The sequence below is a fragment of the Bemisia tabaci genome, chromosome 8, assembly GCF_918797505.1.
Source record: "Bemisia tabaci chromosome 8, PGI_BMITA_v3".
Lineage (NCBI taxonomy): Eukaryota > Metazoa > Arthropoda > Insecta > Hemiptera > Aleyrodidae > Bemisia > Bemisia tabaci.
This window is the reverse complement of record NC_092800.1, coordinates 11,853,723-11,867,481: the sequence shown is the minus strand read 5'-3', so window position 1 is coordinate 11,867,481 and position 13,759 is coordinate 11,853,723. Positions and strand designations below refer to the sequence as shown.

Genomic DNA, 13,759 nt, shown 5'->3' with positions numbered 1-13,759 from the left:
TTCAAGAGGCCTGTTTTGTCACCTATTGCAAACCGTACTAATAACTCTTGATTTTTCTTGTTTGTTTCAGAGCGGGACCGAAGGAAGAAGACGCGGCTGAAGAAGTGGGGGCTTGGGGGGAGGGCTCGCTGAGGGGGGAGGTTCCCGGGAAAGGGGGGGTTCGTGGGGTTGGGAAGGATCGCGAAGTGAGGATTCCCAGGGGGTATTCCCGGGGAAAGGGGGGTTCGTGGGGTTGGGTGCGGCATCGCGGAGTGGGGTTTCCCGAGGGGGTTCCCGGGGAGAGGGGGGATTCGTTGGGTTTAGATAGGATCGCGGAGTAGGGTTTCCACGGGGGGAGGGGACTCGGAATAGGATCACGGGGGGAGGAGTAGGGTTTTTTTTTTTTTTTTTTTTTTTTTCCTGCGACTGGCTTGCTGAGATCCTCCGGGGCGTTACGTCCCGGGGTCCGCCGTCGCCGGCAGGGGCGCCCGTCGGGACCCCGTGGGTCCGTTGGGTGCCCCTGCCCCCGACCCCCCGCGAGGGGGGTCACTTTGCCCCCCCGCAAGGGGGGGCTTTTTGACCCCCCTCGCGGGGGGTCGGGGGTGGGGGTGCCCAACGGACCCTTATGGGGTCCTGGCGGGCGCCCCTGCCGGCGACGGCAGGCTCCGGGGCGTTGCGCCCCGGAGGATCTCAGCAAGCCACGAACGGGAAAAAAAAAAAAAAAAAAAAGGGGGGAGGTGGGAAAGGAACCTGGACGCCGGAAGCCGGGGTTGGGGGAGGCCGCTGCTAGTGGACACCGTCGTACCGGGATCGTCGATTTTTTTTTTTTTTTTTTCTGTTCTTTTTTTTCTTTTTTTATTCTCTGTTTCAGGTGCTGCTGCTGCTGCTGGACGCCATCGTACCGGGATCGTCGATTTTTTTTTTTTTTTTCTATTCTTTTTTTTCTTTTTTTTATTCTCTGTTTCAGGTGCTGCTGCTGCTGCTGGACGCCATCGTACCGGGATCGTCGATTTTTTTTTGTTTCTTTTCTTTTTTTTCTTTTTTTTATTCTCTGTTTCAGGTGCTGCTGCTGCTGCTGGTGGATTTGTTCCCGCAACCAAAAGTAAGATACCGTTTTATTTATCCTGGTTAATCAGTTGGTGAGGGCACTACTTTCGTCTTCTGAGGGACAGCTGCTGTTCAGGAGTATCAAAAACTACAAGGAGAAGTGACAGATGGAGCTGCGTCAGCGTTGGTAAGTGTTATATTTTTTGTTTTCTCTCCCCGTTCTTTCTTCCCTCCCCCGTGGATTAGGGCTCTTGGCGATACCACGTTAAAAAAAACGCGCCGAAAGCTCTACCTCCAGGAGCAGCACCGCATCCTCTGCCTGATCGGGCTCTCCTAAGGTGGTGTGGAAAAGAGCTTCTTGAAAGGTGTTTCTTCATTCCTCTACCGAGTTTTGGATTACAGCTACTGGCGATACGATGAAAAAAATAAATGAGTAACGTCGAATCCTGAGAATCTTTTCATTGTAGCAGTGCAAAGCTGAAATTTTCAGGTAACCGGCTCTAAGCTAAGGGAAGCATGACTTTTTTCTATTTTATATGAAGAGTGGAAATCCAAAACCTGGCAAGTGCCATCGGGCTTTAGCATGATTGAGCAACAGTTTTTATGAAACCAGAATTTACAGATGTTTCCTCATAACTTAATGAGGGGAGGCATTTAGGCTCTTTAATGCTCAGGAACGACATGCACGTATATAGCACACCTGCTGGCACTTGCCAGATTTTGAACTTCCACTCTCCACTTGGCTAGGTTGTCTACTAAAACAAGCTGGCCGAAAATCATTGCTTTTACGGTACTTTATTAAAAAACATGCATGGTATGAGGGAAAAAATTTCAGACCTCCATGCGGAATTTTCGCACTTTTTCAGTACCTCCTGAACGCCCTTTAAAAATCAGTGCTATTTCCGGACTTTCTAGAAATTTCGGACTAGTAGACACCCTGTAGATCAAGAAAAAATTTTCATAAAATTCAGATTAAGCAACATTCTGAGACTGATGAGAATGATTCTTTCATGAAAATTCATGAAATCTCACCGGTTTATTGGCGAAATATGCATAAAATAATTCCATAACAAAAGATCCCCTCACATAAATGCGCGTGAATAAATTAAAACGCTACAAAACCTTAAGGGCACCCGGAAGCGAAATTTACGGCAATAGTATGAAAGCCTGCTTACCTTCATTTTCACTGCATTTATGTCCCAGTCTTTTTAGGTAGCTAGAGAGTTCCCCATTGTGGCACAGTTCGAGAACAAGGTACACATAGTTTGAGTCTTCAAAAAAAGTATAGAGCTCAATAACGGAGGGATGTTTCAGTCGCGAATGAATTGCTACCTCCTCTCTGACTCGTTTTGTCATTTTTCTAGCCTCCATTAATTTTTTGTCAATCTGTGGAAAATAGAGAAGAAGAATAAAACCTGGGAATTTCTTACAGTGTATGACTGTCTCAGGGAAAAGGATCTCAGTCTTGACCAGCCTGAAAAGGGGCAAGAATCTTGAGAGTTACAAAGGTGGTGAGAGCCTTTTTGGATCAACCTGTATTAAAAAACTATGCATAGAGAATCCAAGCAGCACAATGAATTTGAAAAACCAAATTTTGTGGGTTAAAATGACTTTAGGGCTCTAATTACCACCTGAACTCCCACTGGTTTGTAGATGAGCAGAGATTGCTCTTCCAAATATTCAAAGGTGCCTGTGAGAGTACCACAAAATTATTTCAATGGAACCTTGGCTACTGTGACTTGGCTTTTGTGCCACAAAATTATGAAGAAAATTGATTTTAGGCGGCTAAATTTTGACCCACTTGAAACTATATTTAGGCCAGCCTGTTACATCGTAAACAGACGAGGGAGTACGTATTCTCTGATTTGCTTAAGCCTGGCCAAAGAAATGGCCTGGTTACATCACCATGACCATACGCCTCATATTGATCAAATTTAAATAAGTTTTTCTCTCTTTAGCACTGAGAGGAACCTTTTTAATGGACCTTTTTTGCTTTTCCATGAAATTTTACCGTCCAGCCAACCGCCACTGATCATGCCAAAATTCATGCCACTGACCTATTGATAAATTCACAGAAATGGCTGGAAATTTTGATACATATCCACACATGTTGATACAATGTGTAATTATGTTAAATTTTACAGATAAATTTTTCTCAATGAAAATTTAAAATAAAGTTTTTTTTTAGAAAAGGGCTCTGATACGTTTTAATCTACCCTGCCTTTTCAAGTGCTACCTGCAAACACTGTTACCAGAGTGCTGAAAAATCAGCATTTAATCCCATATAAGATATCCACATTTTATCACACAATCTGGCAGTCTTACCCCCAAATGAAGATCCTATGTTTTCTGCATGTTCATCAATTGTAAGTTGTACACTGAAGAATCTTCAGAAAGGTTTTGTGGATCAAGCGCATCAGTTACTACATATGTTGTAAATTTAGCTTCACTGATACAGCTTGCAGCAGATGATAGAACCAAGAAAAATATTTGAGTCTGCATACTTCCTCGTTCTAAAGGAGATGTGGACGACTCACACGCTGCCACAAAATTAAAATAGTATGTGAGGCGTCCCAAAATCCTGTAGGTTAAGATTAAAGGACATACCATTTTAATTGCTACATCTAAAGATGACCTCAGGCATTTTGCCCGATAGACATTTGCAAAGCCGCCTTGTCCCAGTAAATTGTGGATCTCGTATTCCTGAGACAAAATTAGAAACAAGTAAAATAAAAAGGTTCCACATTCAAAGAATCAGCTGATATGTAGAGTACATGAAACATACATGATAATGAAACTGCAGGTATGAGTATGTCGGTTTGATACGTTTGTCACACTTGATTCTTTAGAGATATACGTACATCACTAGCAAGTCATTGTGATTTTATAACAACATAGCCAGCTATAAGCCAAAGGTTTATGTGGTGGCTGACTATTTGTGGAAAAAATTCTCAAAATCATTGAGGAATAAACTGAGGAAATTTCTTCTCCAACTGAGGAATAAACTGAATATATTTTCAGGGATAGGGTTGGCTTATTGTCTTTGGTTGTATAAATGGGAGCAGAGATTTAGAAACACCACAGACAAGACACACATTCCTGAAATTTCACAGTCATTGTGAAGTTGAAATATTGATTCTGGGATCTTGACTTGACCTGTACGCAATTCCTACACCTAGCAGGTTGAGGCTCTTTACAGATGTAGTCAAATACAAACCAGGACTTGCTATGAGCATTCGGCACAGCATGTAAACTAGTAGGATTCAGTTAACCATATTGGCTCACCAATGCCACCTTCATTTTCGCTTAGGTATACTTACCTGCACAGAAGTTCAACGGCAGTTGGATTTTAAACTTTTTTTCAATGGATAGCTCTTGGTCAAGCCGGGGCATTGAGTTTACCTCCAGTTAATGCAACAAAAATTCAAATATTATCGAATACATAAAATAGAAAAATACTTATAAGGCTGACAAACCTCAATAGTTTCCCCGAACCGAGAGTGTAAGACATCTCGTGAAAGCATTTTGGTTTGAAAAAGGCACAAAATCTTAGGAACTAAAAAAATTAACGAACTACATATGGAATTGACACAAGAGTAGGAAACTACATTTTTCTCCTAATTTTTGCCCAAAATCTGTGATATGATAACCGAAAACAGAAAAGGAACAAGGCTTGCACCCGAATTACCATTGCAAAATCGAGAAAGAAAAACTGAAAACAAGCTAATGGAAATTTTTAGGTTAGCTTGTCTTCCAAGAAAACGCGCGCGCTTTGTTGTTCAGTTTCACAAACTTTTGAAAAATCAAGAATGGCTATCCATACATCCGTAACCTTTTAATAACCCTTTTTTTCGAATTTATACTGTAAAAAATTAGAAGTTTCAAAATTTTTTGAGAGGTAATAGTTCAAAAGAGGATCGTAGTCTCTGAAAAAAACTTATTAAATTGTGAAGCATGATTGAAAAAGAGTGGTAGAACTGGTAACAAAACAACAACAAAGAACAGCTGACAGCCTGACAGCTGCTGAGCCGTTCAACTCACTGAAACTGAAAGTTTCACATCACAAAACTTTTTAATTACCCACTGATTTTTCATCATATTTTGTACGTATTATCTATCTCTTTCTTTTTAGTCATAATCAAACGTTGCCATGGATAGCGTGATGAGCCCAGAGTTGAAAATGAAGCTGAGTACTCAGGAGGCAGTCTACAGATTACGGAACGGCTCACCTGATTTCCGGCATGCTTTGCGAGAGGTGAGCAATTCAATAAGAGTTTCCTTTACCAATGACAACCTTTTAAAATCAGCTTTTTGTATCACAAAGGACGGAAAATGTCATCTCAGTAACATCGAAAGGGTAAGGCAGTTGCTGATGAAGTCCAACTTCAATCATCAGAAACTGAAGTACGGATCAAGATGCAGGTGCCAACTTTACACCGCTAAGATTTTTTTTGTCATCATCCAACATCTAGAACTTCCCATCACTTCTTCCTTGGCACTTGAAAATCACACAACCGGGTAAAAATCTTAGATTTCAGGGGCAACTGTAAATCGCTATTCTGCAAGATCTAATGCTCTCTGAAACTGTGTTGGGTATACTTGATTATCATTTTTCATGTCTTATAATGTGTCATACATCCTTGAAGAAAGAAACCTAATCTGGAGCCAATCGGAACATCTTTAAGGGCTTATAAATAAGTCAAATAGGTTTTAATTTTCTCCTCACAACTTTTTCACATACTTTCACTGAAATTTCAGTAATTGAATTTGATAATGAAGAAAATATGGAGTACTTGGGTAATATTTTCAATTTATTATGTTCATTCGTTTTTCCGGAAAAAATTGAAGAAGTTTTAGAAGTTTGGAAACGGTGCTAAAGCAGAAATGGCACTTGTGAAACTTCAGCCGTAAGGTGACGGTATCTTGATTTGTGATGTTGCAGAAAACTCTAAGTACTTTCATAAAGAACAACTGACCAAATTAACAATGTAATTTTCCCCATCCCTTTTAAGAATACCCAGAGGAAAAATTTTGATTGAAAGATCTAGTAGAGCGTATGTAGAGACAAAAGTCAAGTATTGTTTAGGTCACCACTCATCAGTGGTGTCATCTGACTGCGCGTATTAAGCTGTTGAGTGGTGCTGATTCCGAGGTAATCAGAGATTGACGTTTGTCTCAACATGCGATGCGTTCGCTGTAATATTCTCTGAAGAAGGTGAAGTAGGAGTGAAAAGTTTAAAACAATCTAACTGCGGTTTGTGCTACTGTAATTTTACCATTCTTTTTTTCTCACTGTAATTTTTCTAGCTTTGTGGTTTAATAAATTTTCAGAGATGTCGTCATCAAGTTAAAGCAAGAAGAAGCGCCCTGTTTGACAACATTAGAAACACAAGGTCAAGATTAAACATTCAAGAAACTTTGTCCGAAATTTTTTCCACTGAATTAAATTTTCTTCAAAGTGATACAAAAGACTCTGAAATGGAAGTGTAAGTAAACCTAATTTTCCTTAAAGAATAATTAAATCAATTAAAAAAAACTTGATTTATCTAAAACACTCGATTACTAGGTGTGAACTATTTTCAATATTTTTCTAACATCCATTTTTCCTTCTTTCAAAAAGCTCATTTTTCCATTTCCAACCCTCTTTACTCTCTATCATTCAGTACATCTCCATTACTTTTATTACTAGACTTGCAACTGATAGCTACATAGATTATAGCCAGCCAATCATGCGTAGACTTCTTGTCTCGCCACCTGTGACGTCAGCAAGTCTATATAAGCGTGCGCTGCCCCAAAATCTAGGTCCTTTACCATCTTGACCCGTACTAGCACGTTGTGCGCTCTCTCGTCTTTCTGGCACATCTCTGTGTGACTATCTCAACTCCTTGCAACTCTCTTTCTTTCGGATTCAATACAGTGATAAACTTCATCTCAAAATTTCATGTCTTCACTTCTCACTCCACTTCTCGTAGTTTGTTGATCCTACGTTAACAAAGATCAGCTGGTGTAGAACGGTTTTCAACTAACTCTTAATCCGAACATGGTGTGAAATCTGTGTTTGACTCATATATGTTGCACTAGGTTGATTTTATCAGGATCATTTATTCACCCTTTATCTGCAAACAAGTTAATTTAGAAACCAATGCACTCAATGCTGGTTAAAGAAAAAGGTTTGGAAATCCTTGAAAAATTTAGTCATTTACAGAAGCGTAAGAAATTCGCCTAGAAGATTCTATGCAATCCAGGGACAAGATTCGCCATTACGTGCGCTGCGCTGCTCTGCGGTTTGTGTCTTTGAGAAGCAATAATTATCGTTACTTAGCGCAAGAAACTGATCCATAACGTGTAGCAGCATTAATACTGAGTAGAATGACATCAAATTTGTTAAGATTCATCGTAAATTTATACCTGAAACTACGATAACGGACGTCGTCCCTTACTCAATGTGTAAGAGAGAGTTATTATATCGCTATCTCTCTCTAACACATCGAGTCAATAGACAAAGTCTGTCATCGTAGTTTCAGGTATAAATTTACAATGAATCTTAACAAATTTGATGTCATTCTACTCAGTATTAATGCTGCTACACGTTATGGATCAGTTTCTTGCGCTAAGTAACGATAATTATTGCTTCTCAAAGACACAAACCGCATAGCAGTACTGTGTAGTGGTTAATCTTGTCCCTAGATCACATAGAATCACCTTAATTTTGTTCTCTAGTTACCATAATGCAGCAGGCGGTTCCAGGAAGTGAGAGCGTGTTATGTCAGCTTTGGGGAAGATCTCAGTGAGGAGCCATGCAATGCTGCTTTGGCTCAGCTACTTTGCGGTTCATACTATTGTTGGCTGTGCAGACTATAGTGCACTGCTCTCCTTGTGAAGTCTTAAAAAAGTATGTTTTAAGTTGTTTCTCAGCCTAAGTACTGAAAGCAATCTCTCATGGCTCACCATCTAGTCTTAACTGGCTACACTCATGCGGTAGAAGAATACACAAAGAGGCCAATAAACTTCATCGACATGAGTGTTCACTTCATAATGTCATTCATGAACCTGCGAGTTTATCAAGCTGAATTGTGAAATGTGTCAATGAAATATATAATTTTTTCTCTCTAATAAGTTTCATTTGTTTTTTCTTTTTAATTTCTAGTGAGGGGTAATTTATGGATTTTTTCTTTTTTTAGATGTGCGGCTCCCAAAAAAGACGATTCATTTGAGCTAGATTTACAAATTTTTGAACAAATAAAAAGTGAAATCATTCAAGAACAAGGTGAGTTCATCTTATATCTTATACTGTCAGTAATTCCAAAATTTAAGTTTTCCATTGTACACAAGAATCTGTATTTAAAACTCATACTTGAGTGTCAGATCAAAAAATCATCACATTTTTTTAAATTCGTCTCAAACTCTGGAATAGAGTTATTGAATACCTCACAAAAAAGGCATATTCAAAGCTCATGGCTGTAATAAGATTTTCAATTATTTTGATGTCAATGACTTTGATGACAATGATGTTGTTTTTATCAGCTCAATTAAAAAGATTCTTAAATTCCACAAGACTACTTTGAAAAAAATTCTGGGGTTATGATTGCTGCTTCTCCTGTAATCTTAAGAGCTGAGCCTGATAAGGACCACAGTTTTTCCCCTATACCGACCAATTCTCTGGAAAATCGAGGTTTTTCTTGAAAAAACAAAACTCTTTTGAGAAACATACTATTTTCCAGGAAATTTGTGGATGATAAAGAAAAATCAAGGTCATATACGGCAGGTGTACAGCATGCCTAAAATATTTTTCCTGGTGTGTCTGATAACTAGGTTGTCTCCGTCAATGGCAAAACTGCCCATATAAAATTGGCCCACTTAAAACTGGTCTGTTAGTTCTGCATCTATAAATATAGGAAAATTACTTATTTCAGGTGTCTAATGAACAGATTCCCGCTTAATTTTGGCTGCTGAAGCCGAAAGTGGCTCTAGTTTTTTCCCATCACCTGCCAATTTTCGGGAAAATTAATTCTACAAAAACACTTGTTTTTTGGCTCTCAAGAATGGCATTTCTTTTTAAAAATTCGGTTCTTTAGAAAATGGGTGGGTATGAGAAAAGGAGCTGAGATCACCCTCGGGTTTGGCGCTAAAAGTTATCAAAGAACAGCGTTTACCTCCCAGAACTATCCCCAGTGTTTTTAAAAGCTGATCTTTTGTCTCACTTCAAAAGTGGATAAACTGATTTGTGTGAACCGTATCCTAACCTTTGTTGGATGCATTGATTTCAGTATTTCATATCGCCATTTCTTTGATATTTTGCAGATTTTAGCTCTTAGACACATTATTTTAAGAAATCTGAAATTCAAATCGTTTAATCCACATCAATGAGTGCTCTTTTAAAAATTTAAAAGTTTAAGCACTATAATTTCAACTATTTTCAAGATATGAAATATATATTTATCTAGGTATGGCACTTTTGATATTAAAATAGGTCTCAAACATTTGTCCTTAGTGATCATATTTCTCAGAGATTGATTCAGAGTGATGTTCAGTTTTTCGAAAATATCTATTGGAAGGTTTAAATTTGAAGTACATCAATCGAACTGAGAGTGCATCTTGTCAAAGTTGCGGATCCACATTGAGTAAGAATTTTGTTAAAGTATTTCTGATTTTTCAGAGGCTTGGATCTTAGCAGAATACAACAAGTATATGGGCAATGAAATGATGCCTGAGGACCCAAATTCTGGAGAAAGTGTCGCTTGCCCCTTGTGCCTTCGTTGTGCGTTGGTTAGCCAAAGTTTCTCGGTATCATGCCCCAACGGCTGCATTCGTTTTCCACCTCACCTGGCACTGTCCGAAATTTACCAAACCCTCCAGTATTCTCTTCAACTTCACGACGGCAACTGTCAATCCAATGCTCAGTTTTTAAATTTTATAGACGATGAAATCAGTGGACTTCATTTGGTTTGTCACGATTGTTCCTTTTTCCAAAAAGTTTTACCCAGCTGTACATAAACTCACAACCACTAGGCTCTTAAAATTGTAAATATTTGTTCATTTTTATCACTCTGACTTGTTGATTCATCAAACTCAATCAATTGAGAAAAAAATAATGTTGTTTTTATCGTACTGTTTTAAAAATTCAAAACATCTGAATGCAGTTAGTCCAGCAATCAGATTCTTAAAGCATTTCTTGATCTTTTTAATGACTCTTTTAACTGAATCCTTCCTGAGTCAATAATTATGCCACAAAACTGATTTTCCTCTGCCAATTGAGTTTTTTATCTCGCACATAAAGAATATTTTTAAGCAAAAGGAAGTTATCTCTTTCTCAATAAGAACCTAAATGGTGAGATGCTCTCATCGGTATGAATACCCATACTAGAATGTACATTGCCTTATTTTGCTTGAAGGTGTTCGTATAAGACTGAATTTTTTTATCCTGTTCACCATATAATTGGTGGAAACTCAGTGAGCCTTCACAAATGTCGTATGAATAATTGTGTTTATTTATATGTTAGTTTTACAGTTAGATAACAAAAAATATCAGCATTGGTCCAAATGTCAATTTTTTTTTTTTTTTTTTGCAAATTAATGAATCGTATCCTCATCTCTGATTTTCTAAGGTATGCCCTATTTTTCTTTGCAGTATCAAGGTCATCTACTTTCCTCTCTGTTAATTCTGGGATACAGCTACTTTTTGCACTGCTCAGTCGTTTATGCAAATTTGTTGCTCATGTTTTTTCATTATTGCCTTTGTGGATTATTGCCAGTATTTTTCTGCTTAGTGATAGTCATTTGGGGCAATCATTCCAAATTCTTGCACCACTGGCTAACGAGACCATAGTCGAAGAAACCGTAGAATGCATAAATATTATAAATATCATCCCCTGTGTTTTATAATATAAAATAACACTATTTCATATTATGAACATACTTGGCAGTTGGACCAATGGCATTATTTTTAGCCAACACAAGTTTTAATAATCAAATAACAATTGTCATTCCCAGCACACTCTTTAAGCCTTTTTCTCTTTTCAGTGGGTCAATTTCACCAGCCACAGAATAGGGCTTTGATGGTTTTAGCTGATCATTAAAAAATAAGAAGAACTCTCCAAACGCTTAGTTTCTATGTTCAATATGAATAGACATATCGCCTCTCAAAAAACTTAATGAATGACTTCATCTGCTGTGATAACACTATCATGATCTCTTCCACCTTGGGTTTATCAATCAGTAAGTCGTACATTTGTCCCAGTTGGGTGACTTGAAGCATGGAAGAAATCATGGTATGCAACACTGCGGTGGATGATGTCCCACACTGTGTTTTTTGTAAGGGAGATATCTCCATTAATATTGGATGGGTAGATCTTATTCTTTTATGCTTATATATGATCTGCAATAAACTAAACCTGATTCCATTGCGTAACCCATGGAGCATAGCTCCCTTTTTTTTTAGCATTATCAGCAAGCATACTGTGAAAAGTCTTTTTACCCCTTCCTGCTTGGACTCCACAAGCTTTGTATAAATAACAAAATCTTAACGGAACTCTCTTGCACAAATTATCATTTCTTTGAACGGGTTTTGAGGGGCTCTCCTCATCCTTAGCGTCTGCCCGGGTCTCTAGCAAATTTTCAATCATGAGTAAATGCTGAAGGTGAAGGCAGAGCCCCCCGAAAGAGGTTCAAAGAAATAAAAATGTGTGCAAGTGAGCCCCTTTAAAATTTTGTTTTTTAAGCATAATATAAATTTTATGATCATTAACTGGACCAACTCATCAAATCCTTGGTCTTCTGACTCTACCATGGGAGTTCAATCTTTTGATTGGTTGGTGGCATTTCACCATTCGACTACAGAGGTTGATAATCTCCTTCCCTACATTATTTGTTCTTTTGTTCCTTTTTTATTTTTTCTTCCGTGGAATCAGGCAGATTTCTTACTCTATTCAGCCAATGATTTATCTGATTCCAAATTAAATTATCGTGCATAAATAATCTTTATCTTACTCTGCCCTCAATCAAATTTTCTGATTTACTGAACATCCATTGAGTCGACGCCAAGTAAGTTTATGCACTTTTAGACTGCGACAGACGGTCGTGTGATGTCAGTTTTGCATTAAAATGAAGTGCAAGGATCAAGATGGCAGATCCACTGTTGCAGTCTAAAAATGCGTAAATATACTTGGTACAGACTCTAACTTTCTCTTTTCTTGTCCCATATATCCTCAATATATCATACCCTTACCGCAGAAGATCTTGTTTTTAAGTTAGTTTTTAAGTATTAGAGATTCAATAATTTTTTCGGTGTCAGAGAGACGTTCGCAACTACATCCAGACTAACTTAGTCCCTAAAGAATTAGCTGCCCACCTGAAAAGTTTTTAATTTTTAGTCCTAATAATGAGTTGGTTTTTTGTTTTTTCTTTTAATTTCCTTAAAAGCTTTGTTTTTGTTCTAATAAATTTGTCTGTTTTAGAAATCATTCAATGTTCAGTTTTAAGTTAAATCATTACGATCTTGATTGTTTTGATAAAATAGACTTGCAAGAAAAATGGAAACTGGTCTCTTATAAATTTGTATAAAATTTCAGTATCTCATACTCGTTATTATTCCAAGTCAAAAGCTCTAGTTTCAGGAAGTTTATCGTCCAATTTTAATGGAAATTTGTTGAAAATGTGAAAATAATATAAAATTTTGCAAAACTTTGAGATCTTATATGCATTCATGTCGCCAGCTATGATGCATTAAGGTAAAGTTCATTCATTTTAAACCTGTAACTCCACTGTAAAGTGACACTAAAAAAAATACAATGAATCTAAATAAGGAATGGCTCAATCTGCGATTATTATTCTGTATTTGGTTTTACTCTTCTAATTCATGTAAGAAAAAAAAAAATTTTAATGTATCAATTTTGCAAAAGAATCAAATTTTATTGTCAAATGATGCTTCGTGTGAGCTTCTCGTGTTGAGAGAATCTCAGATCCTTTGTTAATTTGTTCTCATACCTCATACCTGTGATTTTATCTCTAATTAAGTGTTTTAATAAAGTAAGAGAAGTGTTATTTTTCAATAGATTTACTATCAGTTTCATTTCTTTTTTTGCTCAGACTATCTGTTCCTCTATTTTGGTAATATTGTCATGGAATGTCTCGTAAAGCCTCATGATAATCATTTGAAAACTCTCTGAAAATTTCAATAGTGTCATGCTCCTTGTCTTGTGTGCTTCTCCAAGAACCTTAAAATCGTTCAGAGTTTTTTATCGAAGACACCGAGGGGTTTGCTTGCTTTTTTTCTTTTTAGCATAAGCCTTGCAAGCCTAAATAAATTAGTTTCATCTCTGAATTAATCTACTAGGTATACTTCTGTGGAAGTTATTTTATTTCCCATCAGAGAGAAAGTTTTTTGCTTCTTCATGAAAACTAATGAACGAGCAAGAGGTTTAGACAGACATGAATGATAGCAATTTATGAATCATGCATGTGCTAATGCTGAATTCATAATTTTTTGACACCTGAGTACCTTCCTTTTTGTGCTGACCTCTCACCGAAAGAAATGGAACTATTGAAGGACGACTCGGAACTGGCTAAATTTTGATATTATTTGATGTGATGTTCCTTATGACCTCTTAAGGGTGATAAACTTTTAAATTCAAACTTTCTAAGTGCTTTTCCCATCCTCTAATTTTTAACCTAAAAAGTCCTTTGTTATAAAATTTAACTACACAAGCATGCAACAGGTCACATACTATCTTGCTAA

At 37.5% G+C, this 13,759-nt stretch overlaps 2 protein-coding genes across 2 annotated transcripts in view; one reads left to right on the top strand and one right to left on the bottom strand.

Annotated features, from left to right (window-relative positions):
* The window catches only part of SAK (Sak kinase), a 28,591-nt gene extending 23,835 nt beyond the window's left edge, over window positions 1-4,756 (bottom strand). Inside the window, exons 1-3 of the mRNA XM_019048178.2 lie at window positions 4,503-4,756; window positions 3,634-3,729; window positions 2,202-2,412 (exon numbers count right to left, since the gene is read on the bottom strand). Coding sequence (XP_018903723.2) covers window positions 2,202-2,412; window positions 3,634-3,729; window positions 4,503-4,550 — 355 coding nt within the window. The 5' untranslated portion in view covers window positions 4,551-4,756. The remainder of the gene's footprint in view (window positions 1-2,201; window positions 2,413-3,633; window positions 3,730-4,502) is intronic.
* Window positions 4,757-5,022: 266 nt separating this feature from the next.
* On the top strand, window positions 5,023-13,090 carry LOC109035086 (RPA-interacting protein). Its single transcript, XM_019048572.2, has 4 exons — window positions 5,023-5,281; window positions 6,358-6,512; window positions 8,208-8,293; window positions 9,683-13,090. The coding sequence occupies exons 1-4, from the start codon at window positions 5,177-5,179 to the stop codon at window positions 10,018-10,020; spliced, it is 684 nt and encodes a 227-aa protein (XP_018904117.2). The 5' UTR covers window positions 5,023-5,176; the 3' UTR covers window positions 10,021-13,090.
* Window positions 13,091-13,759: the final 669 nt, after the last annotated feature.